The 21567-nt window shown below is 42.1% G+C and overlaps 1 protein-coding gene across 1 annotated transcript in view; it reads left to right on the top strand.

Moving 5' to 3' along the window:
* Positions 1–20197, top strand: part of LOC110505071 (polycomb group RING finger protein 3) — a 40338-nt gene extending 20141 nt beyond the window's left edge. The window contains exons 5-10 of the mRNA XM_021584026.3: positions 1071–1126; positions 1484–1594; positions 5564–5655; positions 15286–15423; positions 17083–17163; positions 17941–20197. Of these exons, the coding sequence (XP_021439701.1) occupies positions 1071–1126; positions 1484–1594; positions 5564–5655; positions 15286–15423; positions 17083–17163; positions 17941–17988 (526 nt within the window). The 3' untranslated portion in view covers positions 17989–20197. The remainder of the gene's footprint in view (positions 1–1070; positions 1127–1483; positions 1595–5563; positions 5656–15285; positions 15424–17082; positions 17164–17940) is intronic.
* Positions 20198–21567: the final 1370 nt, after the last annotated feature.

Here is a 21567-nt window from a genome sequence, read left to right as displayed (position 1 = left end):
TATTTTCTTCTGTTGAAGCCATTCTGTTGTTGATTTACTTCTGTGTTTTGGGTCGGTGTCCTGTTGCATCACCGAACCTCTGTTGAGCTTCAATTGGCGGACAGACAGCCTTACATTCTCCTGCAAAATGTCTTGATAAACTTGGGAATTAATTTTTCCGTCGATGATAGCAAGCTGTCCAGGCCCTGAGGCAGCAAATCAGCCCCAAACCATGATGCTCCCCCCCACCATACTTTACATTTGGGATGAGGTTTTTATGTTGGTGTGCTGTGCTTTTTTTTTCTCCACACATAGTGTTGCGTGTTCCTTCCTTCCAAACAACTCAACTTTAGTTTCATCTGTTCACAGAATATTTTGCCAGAAGCTCTGTGGAACATCCAGGTGCTCTTTTGTGAACTTCAGACATGCAGCAATGTCTTTTTTGGACAGCAGTGGCTGCTTCCGGGGTATCCTCCCATGAACACGGTTCTTATTTAGTGGTTTACCTATCATAGACTCGTCAACAGAGATGTTAGCATGTTCCAGAGATTTCTGTATGTCTTTAGCTGACACTAGGGTTCTTCTTAACCTCGTTGAGCATTCTGCACGGCCACTCCTAGGGAGAGTAGCAATAGTGCTGAACTTTCTCCATTTATAGACAATTTGTCTTACCGTGGACTGATGAACATCAAGGCTTTTAGAGATACTTTTGTAACCCTTTCCAGCTTTATGCATTAGCCTAGGGGTTCACATACTTTTCCCAATCTACACTGTGAATGTTTAAATGATGTATTCGATATATACAAGAAAAATACAATAATTTGAGTGTTATTAGTTTAAGCACACTATGTTTGTCTATTGTTGTGACTAAGATGAAGATCAGATCAAAAGTTTTGACTAATTTATGCAGAGATCCACGTAATTCCAAAGGGTTCACATACTTTTTCTTGCCACTGTATGTCTATCATTAAAGGCAACATTTCCAAACAAAACACAGAATAAGCATGGTACCACATGTCATCAGCTATTAGTGATAATAAATGTAGCATTGTCAGATTTGTAATTTAAAAAAAAATATTTCTCCCCTTTAGCCATGACCGAACAATGCAAGACATTGTCTACAAGTTGGTGCCGGGACTACAAGAGGGCAAGTGTCTCACTTTGGTTTCTCTCCTTCCTTGTCCCCTCCCCAAAAAATTAAATATATATATTTGAATCTGCCCATATACATTTCCAAACCAACCCCAGTTCGCCTTGAATCTTTTTATTTTGGTGAGATTGGGGCTGAATGACTGAATAACAAACATCCCAAAGCACATAGCCCTGAAATATCTATGGATTTGACTTTTATTTATTTATCTGACAGACTGTAATGAGAGAAATCCTACTCCATAGTCTGCCATCAAATTTAAAGAAGCCCTAGTGACAGTTACCTTCAGCCAAAGCAAGGCCCTAATTCTCCCTTGTGTCTCTCTCTCTTTCAATCCCCTTTCCCCTCCTGCAGCGGAGATAAAAAAACAAAGAGACTTCTATCAGAAGCTGGGAATGGAAGTGCCCGGGGACATCAAAGGAGAGCTGTGCAGCATGAAACAACATCTAGATCCTCAGCGCAATGGTACGGTCCATTTCCCCCCTCTATTTTCCCTACTTAGTATCACCTCTTTCCTGGATTCGGCCCAGGCGAATCAGAGTGTGAAAGTGGCGGCGCTTGTGAAGCACGGCGGCGTTGCGATCCAGCCCGACAACGAGGTGTAAAACGCATGCCCAGAGAGTCGTCGCAGAGCAGGCCTAATTGGTCGCTCAAAACCCTTTCTGATTTCTTGTAATTAACGCTCAAATGGAAGTGGAACTGCTCTTGCCCCCCCGTTGGGCTGAGCTGTGGCTAACATCCTTAGGAGGTCGTTTAAACAGAATTCTGGCAGAAATGGAACCCTTGTCAACACTCACTGCCCAGCAAAACAGAAATAGTGCGGAGCTTGTTGGCTAACAACAGGCGACAGCTCCGGCTCCTAGATATCCTGAGAGCCAAACCCCGGAGTGGGGAATGACATGAGTGTGCTAATGGACAGCTTCTATAATATCACCTTCACTTCAAGAGCACAAAAAGTGGCTTTCACTCTAATTTTATTTCTGTCTATTCCTTTCTCTCATGTTCTCTCTCTCACTTCTATCTCTCGTCCCCCCCCCTCTTTCTCTCTGTCCCTCTCTCTCTCTCTCTGTCCCTCTCTCTCTCTCTGTCCCTCTCTCTCTCTCTCTCTCCCTCTCTCCCTCTCTCTCTCTCTCTCTCTCTCTCTCTCTCTCTCTCTCTCATACCTCTAACATTCTATTTCATTCTCTTTCATTCTCTCTCATATACACTGAGTGTACAGAACATTAGGGACACCTTCCTAATATTGAGTTGCAGCTCCTTTTCCCCCAGAACAGCCTGAATTTGTTGGGGTCATGGACTCTACAAGGTGTCAAAGGACACCGTATATACTGTGTTTGGAGGTGCTTGGAAATAGCCACAGGATGGTTTGTCAATACCGTCAATACTGTTGAAACTATTTATTTTAAATAGTTTACATTTTTAAATGTTTAAATTTTCATATTTGTAGCAACGTTTTATGTAGATACCTGCAGTCAACTAGTGCAGTGCGTTAGTAAATAAAGCAGATTGCTTTCTTATTTCACCTGTCACATTATTTGACATTATGAAGCTTAAGTTCCCAGCACAATTGAGTAAGTCACGTGTTTGTTTGTAAAAGCACAACAGGAGATTGACGAGTGTGTATTGACGAGTCACGTTTTATATTGAAAGTCAACAGTGTTTTTTTGAGTGATCAGGGACGTGCAACTATTCTTTTCATTCACAGAAAATACTTTAGTGCAACACATTCAAAATAAAATAGCTTCATTTTTATCAGATGGCAACAGAAGTGCAACGCTATTTGGCTGGCAGCCGCAAGTAAATGAGCAAAAATATTTATAATGTTTAGGCCTATAGAGAGAATGTTGCCAACTACATTTCCTAATGTTTTGCTTAAAGTTAATCTTGCATTTTACCAGAGAAAAATAGGCTGGCTACACCGAGAGAAGTTCAGGAGAAAAGAAGCGCTGTCTGCTGATAGAATGCTGTTCATGAATTCTCATTTGAGTTTAGAAGTGCAACTGAAGCACAAAATGAGTCTGATGCCGAGCAGAAATTACAATAAGAAGCCATTTAGATCTGTGTTCACAAAACGGGGGCAAGAAATGTCTTGTGTTTTATATATTTTTTCCTTTGTGAAAAATGCTGCATTTCGTGTTAACACGACCCTTAAATTTAACATGCTATCTAAGTAAGTGGCTGGATTAGTAAGGTGACGGGGCATCGTATTGTGTAAGCTTTCTGTCTTGTTTGAGAAGTCAAAGCCCTCTGGATGAGTTATTTGTAGTGGTTGCCCAAGGCTTTCTTGATTTCCTTGTGTTTTTTCTCCTCTGTTCTCGGCCTGTCTGCTCCTCCCCCCTCTCTTCTCTGAGCAGAGCAGGCAGGCCCGTTGCCCTAGCGACTCCAGACTTCACAGTCCACTCAAACACAGTGTGTAGACATGCTGCTGGAGAGCCAGTACTGCATGCTTCAAAACTTTGTTCATTTGCATAATGCCCCTCGTTCCCCTCGCCAAAAATGACATTCGGCAGCTCCTACCTATTTATGTATAACATTATGAACTGGATTGCCTGTCTTTGCAATTTGTTTATTTGTGTTTGAGCTCGTTAGCGTATTTAGCTAGCAGCCTCAATGCAAATTCACTATTGTGCTGATTTTGTTAGCATTCTGATAATAGATGCTCAATGGGCTTTTTTTAACGTTTTTTACGCCCTCTTATGTACTAAACCGGTAATACTGTAAATCCCGTGGTGAGAGAAGGACGGTATGACGATACCGCCCAACCCTGCCGAAACCATTCCACAGGGATTTTGGCCCATGTTGACTCCAATGCTTCCCACAGTTGTGTCAAGTTGACTGGATGTCCTTTGGATGGTGGGCCATTCTTGATACACATGAGAAACTATTGAGCATGAAAATCGCAGCACTGTTGCAGTTCTTGACACACTTAAACCGGTGCGCCTGGCACCTACTACCATACTCCGTTCTAAGGCACTTCAATCTTTTGTCTTGCGCTTTCACCCTCTGAATGGCACACATACACGATCCATGTCTCAATTGTCTCAAGGCTTAAAAATCCTTCTTTGTTTTGTACACTCAGTGTGCATTAATGCCAAAGTCTCCATAAAGACCCACTTATGTGAAAAATCACATTAGTATTTTACATGCCAGCTCTTTATGACAATGTCCTCTGTGAGTGGTTTTTCGATGGTAAACAATGCCGTATGCTATGTAGAAGCTAATGAAAAATAAAATGTTCTGTGACATATAGTGCTCAGATCAGCCCACCAGTTTCTTGTTTGTAAGACTCGATAATATCAGTGTCTTGTTTCCTAGAATTGTTTCAAAATGGAAACAAAGTCCACCTTATACTTAGTGTCATTGAGTTATTTTCAGGTTGGCTGAAGGTGTATCATAACCAATTTGGCCTCACTTGAACAGTAATCACTCTGCTTACTCTTGAGATTAGCTCGGGCTAGTACAAGAGTGCTCTCAAGCCTCACTGTCAATCCCCTTTGGAATGTACCGTGGAGAGCAAATGGGAGAACAATAGAAGATGGTTGGGCCCCAGTCCCATCGCCAATCATAGAGAGGGAGGAAATGTTTGTCCACAAACAAGGGGCTAACCTAATCAACTGAGCTCAGATAATGGCCCCTTGCTTCGCTGGGACGGAATTGAAAACTCAGGGTATTGGGAGATTCTCAAGGCCCTCTCTCCCAAGATCTTTTCCATCACAGTGAACCAAACATCCGGAGCCAACAGGTTTATTTAACAGGAGCTAGCCTCCCTCTCACCGCTCCACGCCTATTTCCCTCAGCCTAGCTATTTCGCTGTGTGTAGAAGCCTTATTTCTCTCTTCCTCTTGCCAGTGACCATCGGCCCTTACTTTATAATGACCTCTCTCCATCTCAATTTTCCTATTCCTCCATCTTTGCTCAAATGGTTCCCCAAGGCCAATTAAACCAGAGAAGAGGTCTGATTTTAGCCCCCTTGCAATCACAAAGGCAAAAGATCAGTTTGGATGACCGCGCTCAGACGGTGGACAAATCAAGTAAACTGCTTGACGCGTTGGGCCACGTCAAGCAGTTCCTAATTCCTAATAAATGTAATTCTACAGTTGAATGGATACAGGCCATTTGGTTCATTAGAAAAAAAAGCCCCGTTTCTTGCCATCAGATGAGCATTGCTTGTGTTTAGTTAATAAAGAGAGCAGGTATGAAAGTCAATTGTGTCCAGTCGACTAGATTAAAGGTTGAACACACTCCGAGTGATCCACTCTTGTCATTCACTCATAATTGTCTGGTAATCTTATATAGAGCCATGGCTGTATGAAGTAATATTCGTTAATGTGTTAAAACATTGAAATGATGAATACAGTAGATGGCAACTAAAATAAAGTCTTATTAGGCTTTCTATGACCACTATCTGTCGCTCCTCTCATTGGTTGACAACAGGTGAGGTGAAAACGGAGGACACGGCAAATAAGGAAACAGCGGAGGAGAAACCGGAGGAGGAGGAGAACGATTATCACCGCAGCGACGAGCAGGTAGGTGGACGTCCACCACACGCCGCCTTCATTTCCTGCAGGACAGGAAGGAGTCATGTCTGAGCTCTTCTTTCATTTTCTCTGTCCGGGTGCCCTGAAATTACAGGCCCCATGCTTTGTCTGCTCAAGTGGAATCTCATAAACATTATCCTAGGTTATAGGGGAATGTATTTTATACCATCTATTGCATTTTGCCTGTCATTGCTCATCCAAATATTTATATGTATATATTCTTAGACCATTCCTTTACATAGATTTGTGTGTATTAGGTAGTTGTTCTGGAATTGTTAGATTACATGTTAGATATTGATGCACTGTCGGGACTAGAAGCACAAGCATTTCGCTACACTCGCAATAACATCTGCTAACCATGTGTATGTGACCAATAACATTTGATTTGGATTTGATTTGATTTAGGTGAACTATTTTGTAATGACCAGTTCACTACATGGTAGACCTATAGTTGTTTTGAGTCGTATATCCACAAGTAGACAACCCAGCATGCCGCACATACAGCTCATTTAAAATACGGAAAGGTTTTTACACGAATTTCGTCTTGATGATCATTTGTATTCCAGTACATTCTCAGCTCTGTGGACGATATCAATAATGCAGAGAGCTTTTATTGTCTCTGCTCGTCGCCATTGTATTCACAAACAGTATTTTCCAGAAAAGAGCCGCCGTACATGCGTCACCACTATATAGCTTCAGGTGATTGGCTGTTTAACATGTAGCTATTGTCTCCAAAAAGAAAATATCAACATGTTTTTGAAAAAACACGCAGTGTCGACTTGCAGCCAAGCGCCACGTCCTCTCTACTTGGCCGGGAGATTGTACCAGAGGTCAAAGGTCCCGCTCTTTTGGTATTCAGCAGAGGTGTGGAGTGTTGAACGAATAGCTAATAGAGCTGCTAAGCTTTGTGAACAGAATACGCGGAGGGGAGAACTGCTGTCCAGCGTCATGTGAGGCACGGGAGAAAGGGAGCGGGTGAAAAGGAGACAGCGGGGGGAGGATGTGAGAAAGAGATAAAAGAAAAAAAGATTTGGAGGGTCGAGATAGAAGCCCTTTAAGACACCGTGGGTGAGAGAGTCTGCTAAAATGACATGGCTGCTATGGAATTGTAAAGGAGATGAAGAAGCGCGTGAGTGAAAAGGATGGATAGAAGGAGGTCAAATCAAATTTTATTTGATGTCGGTGTTAATGCGAGTGTAGCAAAATGCTTGTGCTTTTAGTTCCTGACCATGCAGTAATGTCTAACAAGTAATCGAACCTAACAATTTCAGGTGAAGAGAGGAATGAGAAACAGAGAGATCAGGGCAATGGGGAGAGAAAGAGAGGACACAGAGGGGGGAGGTTATGCAGAAAGGGACGAATTGATAACCGAAAAAAGAACAGAAACAAAAGATGACGAGGACTGATAAAGGCAGTGTTAAGATTCGTTACTCGGAACAGTAATATATGAAATATTATTTGTTATATTAGTTATTTCTTTACGCCGTCCATTCAGTACGGATAAGCAAACTTTTAGATTTACTTTGTGATTTTCGCCATTGTTTGGTATTGCTTTGTCCTTAATAAGTAATCTCTTTCATTTGATGCTTTATATTTCAATGCGTTATTATGTGCAGGATCGGTCTGACAGTTTGCATTCGCCGTCATTTAACCCACGCGTCATTTGAGTTTTGATGTCAGCATTTGAAGTCGGCCTTATTGTGACTTGATAGCCGGTACCTGTATTAATGGCACCTGTTTGAACTTGTTATCAGTAGAAAATACACCTGTCCACAACCTCAAACAGTCACACTCCAAACTCCACTATGGCCAAGACCAAAGAGCTGTCAAAGGACACCAGAAACAAAATTGTAGACCTGCACCAGGCTGGGAAGACTGAATCTGCAATAGGTAAGCAGCGTGTTTTGAAGAAATCAACTGTGGGAGCAATTATTAGGAAATGGAAGACATATAAGACCACTGATAATCTCCCTCGATCTGGGGCTCCACGCAAGATCTCACCCCGTGGGGTCAAAATTATCACAAGAACGGTGAGCAAAAATCCCAGAACCACACGGGGGGACCTAGTGAATGACCTGCAGAGAGCTGGGACCAAAGTAACAAAGCCTACCATCAATAACACACTATGCCGCCAGGGACTCAAATCCTGCAGTGCCAGACGTGTCCCCCTGCTTAAGCCAGTACATGTCCAGGCCCGTCTGAAGTTTGCTAGAGAGCATTTGGATGATCCAGAAGAAGATTGGGAGAATGTCATATGGTCAGATGAAACCAAAATATAACTTTTTGGTAAAAACTCAACTCGTCGTGTTTGGAGGACAAAGAATGCTGAGTTGCATCCAAAGAACACCATACCTACTGTGAAGCATGGGGGTGGAAACATGCTTTGGGGCTGTTTTTCTGCAAAGGGACCAGGACGACTGATCCGTGTAAAGGAAAGAATAAATGGGGCCATGTATCGTGAGATTTTGAGTGAAAACCTCCTTCCATCAGCAAGGGCATTGAAGATGAAACGTGGCTGGGTCTTTCAGCATGACAATGATCCCAAACACACCGCCCGGGCAACGAAGGAATGGCTTCGTAAGAAGCATTTCAAGGTCCTGGAGTGGCCTAGCCAGTCTCCAGATCTCAACCCCATAGAAAATCTTTAGAGGGAGTTGATAGTCTGTTTTGCCCAGCAACAGGAATGGGCCAAAAAAACAGCAACAGTGTGTGAAAACCTTGTGAAGACTTACAGAAAACGTTTGACCCCTGTCATTGCCAACAAAGGGTATATAACAAAGTATTGAGAGAAACTTTTGTTATTGACCAAATACTTATTTTCCACCGTAATTTGCAAATAAATTCATAAAAAATCCTACAATGTGATTTTCAGGATTTTTTTCTTCTCATTTTTTATTATTTTTTTTATTTATTTTTTTACCTTTATTTAACCAGGCAAGTCAGTTAAGAACAAATTCTTATTTTCAATGACGGCCTGGGAACAGTGGGTTAACTGCCTGTTCAGGGGCAGAACGACAGATTTGTACCATGTCAGCTCGGGGGTTTGAACTCGCAACCTTCCGGTTACTAGTCCAACGCTCTAACCACTAGGCTACCCTGCCGCCCCAAATATTATGTCATAGTTGAAGTGTACCTATGATGAAAATTACAGGCCTCTCTCATATTTTTAAGTCGGAGAACTTGCACAATTGGTGGCTGACTAAATACTTTTTTGCCCCACTGTATGTCTCTTCTTTCACCCATTTTTGTGGAACAATTCCATTTCAATATAGGCTACAAGCGTTTTTCCATTCAGTGTTTCAGAACATGATTGGAGAATGGTGCTCGTTTAATAAAGTTAGATCAAAGCTGAATGTCTGCAAGATCACATAATGATAGTGTTCTACATAGTCGAACCGAATAGTATAACGTTACTGTAAATAAAAAAAACACCACATTTTATTATGAGATGGTAAGATGATTGTGCGAATGGTCCGATTGTTTGCTCATGCAGCCAAAACTGAACAGTACACGACACAAGGCAAAACAGATTGAAACAAAACACAAGTAGGCTACAGTTTGTGAACTGCATGCCAACCATTTGATATCAATCAGTTTCACGAGAATATGCATTTAAATCTTGAGTGATGTAGCATGAGTGATGTTGCATGGACATTTCACTGGTAAAACTTGAAGAATAAGCCTGTCATTTACGATTGACAGTGATAAATGTGAATGGAGGGTGAGCACATACAGTTAAAGTCGGATGTTTACATACACTTAGGTTGGAATCATTAAAACTTGTTTTTCAACCACTTCACAAATTTCTTGTTAACAAACCATAGTTTTGTCAAGTCGGTTAGGACATTACTTTGCGCATGACACAAGTGACACAAAAATTGTTTTTGGACCCAATTTCAGTGGGTCAGAAGTTTACATACACTAAGTTGACTGTGCCTTTAAACAACTTGGAAAATTCCAGAAAAGGATATAATGGCTTTTTTTGAAGCTTCTGCAAGGAGAATTGAACTCATTTGAGTCAATTGGAGGTGTACCTGTGGATGTATTTCAAGGCCTACCTTCAAACTCAGTACCTCTTTGCTTGACATCATGGGAAAATCAAAAGAAATCAGCCTTGACCTCAGAAAATAAATTGTAGACCTGCACAAGTCTGGTTCATCCTTGGGAGCAATTTCCAAATGCCTGAAGGTATTCAGGTTCATCTGTACAAACAATAGTATGCAAGTATAAACACCATGGGACCACGCAGCCGTCATACCACTCAGGAAGGAGAGGTGTACTTTGGTGTGAAAAATGCAAATCAATTCCAGAACAACAGCAAAGTACCTTGTGAAGATACTGGAGGAAACAGGTATACAAGTATCTATATCCACAGTAAAACAAGTCCTATATCGACATAACCTGAAAGGCCACTCAGCAAGGAAGAAGCCACTGCTCCAAAAAAGCCAGACTGGCCTCCCAGGTGGCGCAGTGATCTAGGGCACTAAATCGCAGCGCTAGCTGTGCCACCAGAGACTCTGGGTTCGCGCCCAGGCTCTGTCGCAGCCGGCCGCGACTGGGTGGTCCGTGGGGCGATGCACAATTGGCCTAGCGTCGTCCGGGTTAGGGAGGGTTTGGCCGGTAGGGATATCCTTGTCTCATCGCGCGCCAGCGACTCCTGTGGTGGTCTGGGCGCAGTGCACACTAACCAAGGTCGCCAGGTGCACAGTGTTTCCTCCGACACATTGGTGTGGCTGGCTTCCGGGCTGGATGCGCGCTGTGTTAAGAAGCAGTGCGGCTTGGTTGGGTTGTGTTTCGGAGGACGCATGACTTTCGACCTTCGTCTCTCCCGAGCCCGTACGGGAGTTGTAGCGATGAGACAAGATAGTAACTACTAATAATTGGATACTATGAAATTGGGGAGAAAAAGGCCAGACTATGGTTTGCAACTGCACATGGGGATAAAGATCATATTTTTTGTAGAAATGTCCTTTGGGCTGATGAAACAAAAATAGAATTGTTTGGCCATAATGACCATCGTTATCTTAGGAGGAAAAAGGAGGAGGCTTGGAAGCCGAAGAACACCATCCCAACTGTGAAGCATGGGGGTGACAGCATCATGTTGTGGGGGTGCTTTGCTGCAATAGGGCCTGGTGCACTTCACAAAATAAATGGCATCATGAGGAAGGAAAATTATGTGGATATCTTGAAGCAACATCTCAAGACATCAGTTAAAGCTTGGTCGCAAATGGGTCTTCCAAATGGACAATGACCTCAAGCATACTTCCAAAGGTGTGGCAAAAAGGACAACAATGTGAAGGTATTCTTTAAAAAAAAAAAATCCCCTATTTCAGTAGGTTAGTAGTTACTATCTTGTCTCATCACTGCAACTCCCATACAGGCTCAGGAGAGACGAAGGTCTCTCTTAACACAGCACGCATCCAACCCAGAAGCACCAATGTGTCAGAGAAAACACCGTGCACCTAGCGACCTGGTCAGCGCGTACTGTGCCCGGACCACCACAGGAGTCGCTAGTGCGCGATGAGACAAGGATATCCCTACCGGCCAAACCCTCCCTAACAAGGCTAGGCCAATTGTGTCCCCCCATGGACTTCCCAGTCACGGCCAGTTGCGACAGAGCTTTGGCTCGAACCCAGAGTCTCTGGTGGCACAGCTAGCACTGTGATGCAGTGCCTTAGACCACTGCGCCTCAATCCTAAAGAAATTTTGTGGGCAGAACTGAAAAAGCATGTGTGAGCAAGGAAGCCTACAAATCTGACCCAGTTACACCAGCTCTGTCAGGAGGAATGGGCCAAAATTCACCCAACATTTTGTGGGAAGCTTGTGGAAGGCTACCTAGAATGTTTGACCCAAGTTAAACAATTTAAAGGCAATTGCTACCAAATACCAATTGAGGGTATATACACTTCTGACCCACTGCGAATGTGATGAAAGAAATAAAAGCTGAAATAAATGATTCTCTCTACTATTATTCTTACATTTGTCATTCTTAAAATAAAGTGGTGATCCTAACTGTCCTAATAAAGGGAATTTTTACAAGGATTAAATGTCAGGAATTGTGAAAAACTGAGTTTAAATGTATTTGGCTAAGGTGTATGTAAACTTTTGACTTCAACTGTAAGCTGAGGTAAAGAAACCGAGGGTATAACATGCCAGTAGAGACTTGAATCTAAAAGTAACGTTACTTGAAAAAGTAACTGTAATAATGCTACAATATTTGAACACAAGTAACTTGTTATATTATTCATAAAAGTAATAGATTACTGTAACGCGTTACCCCCAACACTGCTTATACGTGTGAATTTTGAACAGCCACTCAACCCTATTTGGTTATAGTAATAACAGCAGGAGAGGGCTATGCATGGCTGGTTTTTGGACTTCTTCCACCATGTCTGCTGGGTGACCTTCTAAAGGTTGACCTTGGGGTGGGGAGGGAAGCCAAGGCAGCCTAATGAAAGCAGCACAACACTGAAATTGAAAAGAGGAAGAACCATGAAAGCAAAATGTAGCAGAGTAATGAACGTCTGCTCACGTTGGCAGAGGCACAAAGGTTTGAATTTTCACATCCAGGATATACAGACAATGGAGTGAGTGTATTCGGTGTTAGTTATTTTCAAGTGAAATTAGCTCCCAATTAAAAAAGATACGAGGACACTGCTTGATAATGTGATAAAATGATTTTTAGAAAGACATGACATCAGAATATATAACTATATATGTTCTTGTATGGTGATTTTGGGATGCTAAATATGGACACACAGTTGAATTCGGAAGTTTACATACACTTAGGTTGGAATCATCAAACCTTGTTTTTCAACAACTCCACACATTTCTTGTTAACAAACTATAGTTTTTGCAAATCGGTTAGGACATCTACTTTGTGCATACCACAAGTAATTTTTCCAACAATTGTTTACAGGCAGATTATTTCATTTATAATTCACTGTATCACAATACCAGTGGGTCAGAAGTTTACATACACTAAGTTGACTGTGCCTTTAAACAACTTGGAAAATTCCAGGAAAGGATTTAATGGCTTTAGAAGCTTCTGCCAGGCTAATTGACATAATTTGAGTCAATTGGAGGTGTACCTGTGGATGTATTTCAAAGCCTACCTTCAAACTCAGTGCCTCTTTGCTTGACACCATGGGAAAATCAAAAGAAATCAGCCAAGACCTCAGAAAAGTCTGCTTCATCCTTAGGAGCAATTTCCAAACATCTGAAGGTACCACGTTCATCTGTACAAACAATAGTATGCAAGTATAAACACCAGGTGACCACGCAGCCGTCATACCACTAAGGAAGGAGACACGTTCTGTCTCCTAGAGATGAACGTACTTTGATGCGAAAAGTGCAAATCAATCCCAGGACAACAGCAAAGGGCCTTGTGAAGATGCTGGAGGAGACAGGTGCAAAGGTATCTATATCCACAGTAAAACGAGTCCTATATCGACATAACCTGAAAGGCCTCTCAGCAAGGAAGAAGCCACTGCTCCAAAACTGCCATAAAAAAAGCCAGACTGCACATGTGGACAAAGATCGTACTTTTTGGAGAAGTGTCTGGTGTCTTCTGGTCTGATGAAACAAAAATAGAACTGTTTGGTCATAATGACCATTGTTATGTTTGGAGGAAGAAGGGGGAGGCTTGCAAGCCGAAGAACACCATCCCAACTGTGAGGCATGGGGGTGGCGGCATCATGTTGTGGGGGTGCTTTGCTGCAGGAGGGCCTGGTGCACTTCACAAAATAAATGGCATCATGAGGGAGGAAAATTACGTGGATATATTGAAGCAACATCTCAAGACATCAGTTAAAGCTTGGTCGCAAATGGGTCTTCCAAATGGACAATGACCCCAAGCATACTTCAAACGTTGTGGCAAAATGGCTTAAGGACAACAAAGTCAAGGTATTGGAGTGGCCATCACAAAGCCATGACCTCAATCCCATAGAACATTTGTGGGCAGAACTGAAAAAAGCTGACTCAGTTACACCAGCTCTGTCAGGAGGAATGGGCCGAAATTCACCCAACTTATTGTGGGAAGCTTGTGGAAGGCTACCCGAAACGTTTGACCCAAGTCAAACAATTTAAAGGCAATGCTACCAAATACTAATTGAGTGTATGTAGTAAACTTCTGACCCGCTAGGAATGTGATGAAATAAATAAAAGCTGAAATACATTTTTCTCTCTACTATTATTCTGACATTTCACATTCTTAAAATAAAGTGATGATCCTAACTGACCTAAGACAGGGAATTTTTACTAGGATTAAATGCAGGAATTGTGAACAACTGAGTTTAAATGTATTCGGCTAAGGTGTATGTAAACTTCCAACTTCGACTGTAACTGTTTCACTGGAATATAAATGTAACATATTTAATAATCTCCCTTAGCCATTGAATCTATCAAGCCATTTTTTGTTCTTAAGTAATCGATACCTGCTATTCGCTACAAAGCTCAAAAAGAGTGAAACGGGGTGGTGCTCCAAAAACCTTAATTTTACTCAATGCCTTACGCTATTGCATTAGTCATGTCTGTGAATTTGCTCCGAGTCATACCAGCGCGGCAGTTCCCTAATGGTTCCACTAATGTAACGGCCCTGAAGACTGCTGTCGAACTACCATTAACTCTCAGTGACTCACTCTCTCAATGGAAAGCTTTTGTTTGCATCACAATGTTCCCCTCATTGTTTGTTCCATTGAAAACCAACCATTTACACTTTACAGCAGTCTTTACACTTTACAGCAGTCTTTACACTTTACAGCGGTCTTTACACTTTACAGCGGTCTTTACACTTTACAACGGTCTTTACACTTTAAGCGGTATTTACACTTTACATCAGTCTTTACACTTTACAGCGGTCTTTACACTTTACAGCGGTCTTTACACTTTAAGCGGTATGTACACTTTACAGCAGTCTTTACACTTTACAGCGGTCTTTACACTTTACAACAGTCTTTACACTTTAAGCGGTATTTACACTTTACATCAGTCTTTACACTTTACAGCGGTCTTTACACTTTACAGCGGTCTTTACACTTTACAGCGGTCTTTACACTTTACAGCAGTCTTTGCTTTCGATAGGTTCCATTGCCGCTGAGTATTTATTCGCGGATGATTTTCCACATTTGAGCATAACTCTGGAGACCCGTGTTTTTACTGGCTCTGTTGATGTTTTAGGGAGAAAGACAGGGGTTGCTAATGCCATCTGTTTCTATTAATGCATCCCTGGGTCTCCAGAAATCACCTGAAAATGGCAGTATAAAGCCACTTTACCAGGGCACTTTGTCTGTCTCTGCGCCAGTCAGAGGGAGAGGCCTGATGCTGGTAATGCAACGTGACTCCTTCAGGCACAGACTTGCCAAGCCACCTGCGGTACGGTCTTCGCTTGCCATGCTTCAGAAGTGTGCCACTCTCCATCTCCTGGCTTCTTGAGAGAATGCCATGGCACACAGTCACCATGGAAGACAGCAAGTCTCATGTGGAATGGTATTTTCAACGTAGTGGTTGATATCACTTTCATGTACAGTATTTGCAGAATACTGAGAAGCCTGGAAGGAAAATTCAAGTGCCACCTCAGTCATTTTTTAAATGCGTGTTCATTTGTCTTCCCTCCTGCAGGTCAGCATCTGTTTGGAGTGCAACAGCAGCAAGCTCCGTGGCCTGAAGCGCAAGTGGATCCGCTGCTCGGCGCAAGCCACGGTCCTTCACCTCAAGAAATTCATCGCCAAAAAGCTTAACCTGACATCGTTCAATGAGGTATGGCTAACCCACTTTAAGGCAAGGGGGGGGGGGGGGGGGATTTTCCTGCAGTAAGGCGAATTTGAGCTCGTCTAGTGACGAAGGACCTCTTTTTAAGGAGGCCCCAAGATGTAGTTTTGACTAGCCGTCTCTTTAAGCCCTTCCCATGCACTTTAAACTGAAAGATGATCCCTTTTAACAAGGCGTTCTTGGTTCTCTCAAGGCAGTGCATTTGTTTGCCTCATCACATACACTATCCAATCCTCTTCCTCCGCTGTCATTATTCTTCACAACGCTTTTGCCATTCACCTTATGTTCTGGGTAAAATATGCCCTTGTAATATAATTTGCTTTCTGTCTTGTCATTGTGAGTCGCCTGTCACAACTGTATGCGGGAGATGTGATGTAACTTTTAAGCCGGTGTTCAATTTGCCTTTTATCTCGTATCTGTCTGTCTGTCTGTCTTGAAGATGTGTGTGTGTGTGTGTGTGTGTGCGTGTGTGTGTGTGTGTGATGTCTTCAAAGCGTATGTTTCCATCACCAACGTCTGTGACGCAATACAGCTGTCAGCTGCTCTGTTGTTGTCTATTGAATATCAAGAGCCGTTCTTCATTCAAAATCTATTTTCAACACTAAACATAGAGGTGTACGTCAACAGTCCCTGCTGTGACAACGCACAGCGCGTCGCTTTCCCATGGGTTATATTTATATCCATAGGATAATTGGAGCATCCATCTTGATATTTCAGCAGACCTCACCAGGCCATGGAGAAGAGTATTTATTAAATCACTGTGCCTCACTAAGCCATGGAGAAGAGTATTTATTAAATCACTGTGCCTCACTAAGCCATGGAGAAGAGTATTCGACCACATGAGCTGAATGCGTTGCGTCACCCACACCATGTGTTTCATCATGTTTTATTTGTTTTCAAACTTGTTGCCATGTCCCTCAGCGCCCAAACACATGTACGCATGGGGAGAGGGAATGTGTTATGTTATTAATGACATTATCAACAATGGAATAAATACTCTAATACATGCTGTCTATTATTGCTGTAACTCTTGCTGTGGCAAGACGGTTTTACTCTGTTACCAAGATAAAATAACATCAAGGCAAAAGCAATGTCTCTCAGTTAGAAGGAAGAGCCAGCTACCAGTAGGTGCTGCTGTGGCAGTGCTGCTTCACACTGGCTTCCTCTCCTCCTCTCTCCCCTTCCCCCCTCAGCCCCTCAGTGTCTGTGTTGGGGAGAGTATTGATTGGCCGAATGCAGATGCGGGCAGCCGCCTCACAGAATATCAATGTTTAATCCACGGAGGAGGAGTGGATTGGCAAGGAAGTCTTTGATTCTATTGGCTACAATGAAGTTTTTTTGTCCTTTTCCAAAAGACCCCCATGCGCAAGGTGCTAAGGGCCCACCGGCAAATATACTTTTCCGTCTTTGTTTCCTCTCAAAGAAATGTAGATATTTTGACAGCACAGAGAGACCTCAAGTCTGAATCAGAAGGACAATATATAAAATATGATCAAAACAGTGCCTGTTTCTGACCGTGTGGGGGTTACAGCACACGCATTACACACTCCTAAGGTTAAAGGTATTTATTCTCTATATGCAGTGCAGCGGATTTCCCTTCCAGTGAATTGTTAATAAATGCATCATTCTTATATCTCCCATTCACAGCTGGACATTTTATGCAATGAGGAAATCTTGGGAAAGGACCACACTTTGAAATTTGTTGTCGTGACAAGATGGAGATTTAAGGTAATACTTATAAAAGAGTATGGGGTAGAATAAGTCTACTAAAATATGGCTTTTCCGGTTCTGTTGAATCTATGTTTTCTGCATAGATCATCCACAGAGTTGCATGCTGATAAGCTGTGCACACACACAAGTCTCGGTGGAGAGGACAGCTTGCTCTACCAGAACTATTTAGAGACCTTTTCTCTCACGATGTGCTATGGTGACACAAAACCCAGAGATGAATGGAAGTGAATGTTACGATCAGAGCTTGTCATTTTAAACCCCGATGTTTTATACTAGAGTCTATGATAAGGATATAATCAAAGTAGTACTCTATCTATCTCTGTCGGTGTTGAGAAGGACATTTTTCCAGCTGTATTGTTTTATACTAGAGTCTATGATAAGGATATAATCAAAGTAGTACTCTATCTATCTCTGTCGGTGTTGAGAAGGACATTTTTCCAGCTGTATTGTTTTATACTAGGGGCTATGATAAGGATATAATCAAAGTAGTACTCTATCTATCTCTGTCGGTGTTGAGAAGGACATTTTTCCAGCTGTATTGTTTTATACTAGGGGCTATGATAAGGATATATTCAAAGTAGTAGCCTATCTATCTCTGTCGGTGTTGAGAAGGACATTTTTCCAGCTGTATTGTTTTATACTAGGGGCTATGATAAGGATATAATCAAAGTAGTAGCCTATCTATCTCTGTCTGTGTTGAGAAGGACATTTTTCCAGCTGTATTGTTTTCAGTCAGTTAGTCTTTATTTGTCATTTGTTTTGTTTGCATTCCAGAAATCCCCCCTCCTGCTGCATTACAGACCCAAAATGGATTTGCTGTAGTCGGACAGAACGGTTGTTTTGGCCCAGTGGCCCAGAACTGTGCAACGTACTATTTATGCAGAGACGATCAATCCCAACACCAAGCAAACACACCAGATCAGAAGTCCACACAAGCCAGCAAACAACAAACCCCAGCACAGATACTGCACCACTGGCGGGTTTAGATCAAAAAACAACCTTTTTTTTTTGTCCGCTATACATCCTAGATATGTGAAAGATTTGAGAGAAAAAAAGCATATATTTATACTTTTGTACAGATGAGACATGGAACCAAGACACTACTGGTGCTCTGTTTACACATGAACAAGATGTCGGGGAATCGTGTGCCCATATTTTTTTTTCTTTTTTTTCGACAGACTTCACTCCTCCGACCCTCATTGACTGATAAAAAGGCGAGGACGAGGATTTTTAACAGTTCATTTTATTTTTCAGGTTACACTCAAACGAGTCTTGGGAGCAAAGAAAGTATATACATTTATATAATAAGACATTGTTTCAAAGCTGTTTATTGCGTTGTTGTATTGTCCTCTGATTTATTTTTTTTATTTTACTTTAAAATTGCTTCGGGTTTGCTGAAGGTTGATTGTGAATAGGGGAAAAATGTGTGTACTAATTTATGTTCTATATACCAATATTGTACATAAAATGTCATTATGAGAGAGATTGAAAGGAGTAAGAAAGATACTTAAGATTGTTAGGAAAGGTTCACAGAAGTGCTTCAGTACGGTGCATTCGGAAAGTATTCAGACACTTTGACTTTTTCCACATTTTGCTATGTTAGTCCACACAAATCTACACACAATACCCCAAACAGGTTTTTAGATATTTTTGCAAATGTATTATAAATAAAAAACAGAAATATCTTATTTACATAAGTATTCAGACTTGCTATGAGTTTCGAAATTGAGACAGGTTTGTGTCGAGGCCCAGATCTGGGGAATGGTACCAAATTATGCAGCATTGAAGGTCCCCAAGAACACAGTGGCCTCCATCATTCTTAAATGGAAGAAGTTTTGAACCACCAAGACTCTTCCTAGAGTGGGCCGCCCGGCCAAACATCGCAATCGGGGGAGAGGGGCCTTGGTCAGGGAGGTGACCAAGAACCCGAGTTCCTCTGTGGAGATGGGAGAACCTGAAAGAAGGACAACCATCTCTGAAGCACTCCACCAATCAGACCTTTATGGTAGTGTGGCTAGACGGAAGCCACTCCTCAGTAAAAGGGACATGTCAGATTGAACTCTTTGGTCTGAATGCCAAGCATCACAGCTGGAGAAAATCTGGTACCATCCCTACAGTGAAGCATGGTGGTGGCATCATAATGCTGTGGGGATGTTTTAGGCGGGAGGGGCTGGGAGACTAGTCAGGATCGAGGGAAAGATCAACGGAGTAAAGTACAGAGAGATCCTTGATGAAAACCTGCTCTAGAGCGCTCAGGACCTCAGACTGGGGCGAAGGTTCACCTTCTAACAGGACAATGACCCTAAGACAATGCAGGAGTGGCTTCGAGACAAGTCTCTGAATGTCCTTTAGTGGCCCAGCCAGAGCCCGAACTTGAACCCGATCAAACATCTCTGGAGAGACCTGAAAATAGCTGTGCAGCGACACTACACATCCAACCTGGCAGATCTTGGGAGGATCTGCAGAGAAGAATGGGAGAAACGCCCCAAATACAGGTGTTTCAAGCTTGTAGCATCATACCAAGAAAACTCAAGGCTGTAATCACTTGTAAAGGTGCTCTAACAGAGTGCTGAGTAAAGGGTGTGAATACTTACACTAATGTTCAGAAGTTTGGGGTCACTTAGAAATGTCCTTGTTTTTGAAAGAAAAGCACATTTTTTTGTCCATTAAAATAACATCAAATTGATCAGAAACACAGTGTACACATTGTTAATGTTGTAATGTTGTAAAATACTATTGTAGCCGGAAACAACAGATTTTTTATGGAATATTTACATAGGCGTACAGAGGCCCATTATCAGCAACCATCACTCCTGTGTTCCAATGGCACATTGTGTTAGTTAATCCAAGTGTATCATTTTAAAAGGCTAATTGATCATTCAAAAACCCTTTTGCAATTATGTTAGCACAGCTGAAAACTGTCGTTCTGATTATAGAAGCAATACAACTGTCCTTCCTTAGACTAGTTGAGTATCTGGAGCATCAGCATTTGTGGGTTCGATTACAGGCTCAAAATGGCCAAAAAACAAAACTTTCTTCTGAAACTTGTCAGTCTATTCTTGTTCTGAGAAATGAAGGCTATTCCATGCGAGAAATTGCCAAGAAACTGAAGATCTTGTACAACGCTGTGTCCTACTCTCTTCACAGAATAGCGCAATCTGTCTCTAACCAGGATAGAAGGAGGAGTGGGAGGCCCCGGTGCACAACTGAGCAAGAGGACAAGTACATTAGAGTGTCTAGTTTGAGAAATAGACGATTCACAAGTCCTCAACTGGCAACTTCATTAAATAGTACCCGCAAAATACCAGTCTCTACCTCAACAGTGACGAGGCGACTCTTGGATGCTGGCCTTCTAAGCAGAGTTGCAAAGAAAATGACATTTCTCAGACTGGCCAATAAAAATAAAAGATTAAGGTGGACAAAAGAACACAGACACAGGACAGAGATATGGCTTTTTCTTTGCATCTCTGCCTAAAGGCCAGCATCCCGGAGTCACCTCTTCCCTGTTGATGTTGAGACTGGTGTTTTGCGGGTACTATTTAATGAACTTGCCAGTTGAGGACTTGTGAGGCGTCTGTTTCTCAAAATAGTGTACTAATGTACTTGTCCCCTTGCTCAGTTGTGCACCGGGGCCTCCCACTCCTCTTTCTATTCTGGTTAGAGCCAGTTTGCTCTGTTCTGTGAAGGGAGTAGTACACTGCGTTGTATTGTGTGTAGATCGATGAGGGGGGGAAAACTATTTAATCCATTTAGAATAAGGTTGTAACATAACAAAATGTGGAAAAGTCAGGGGGTCTGAATACTTTCCGAATGCACTGTATATTGTTGGGCTACTTGTATATGTAATATTGGGTTTTTAATGTAGAGCAGACTCCTTATCAGTATATAGAAAGGCATCTTTTAGTTGTCTGAGAGAGAAACAAAACAAATATATCAAATCTTCTGCCGTGTAAAAAAGAAAATAGTCTGAAATTACGTTGCATTGCTACATGCACAAGATATGAATTAGAGACAGTCTATGAAAGCAGCCCGCTTTTAAACTATTCCAGTGATTACTTCATCTCAATTGCATTGCCATCAAATACGATTGACCATTAAATCAACCTGGTTTCTTCTAACAGTATAATCAAGCAAGAACTTGGGAGTATTGTTCGAAACATCTGTGTCCAAAAATCCTGCAAGGTAATATTATGCAGCCACTGTTACTCTTGCTATCGACAGGAGGCACTTGTATTGATTTATTCTCTTTAGGTATTCATACCACAATAAATCCGTCCTCGTGTTTATTCGACCGCACTTCACAGCTCCCTAGCCCTGCATATTGTTTCGAGAGATGAGGAAGTGCAGCCACATGCATATGAGATGGCCGAGCACCCAGCAGCTGATAGCATTAGCATCCCA

Source organism: Oncorhynchus mykiss, chromosome 25, assembly GCF_057628025.1.
Source record: "Oncorhynchus mykiss isolate SJ-2025 chromosome 25, ASM5762802v1, whole genome shotgun sequence".
NCBI lineage: Eukaryota > Metazoa > Chordata > Actinopteri > Salmoniformes > Salmonidae > Oncorhynchus > Oncorhynchus mykiss.
This window is presented reverse-complemented; position numbering and strand designations above follow the sequence as displayed.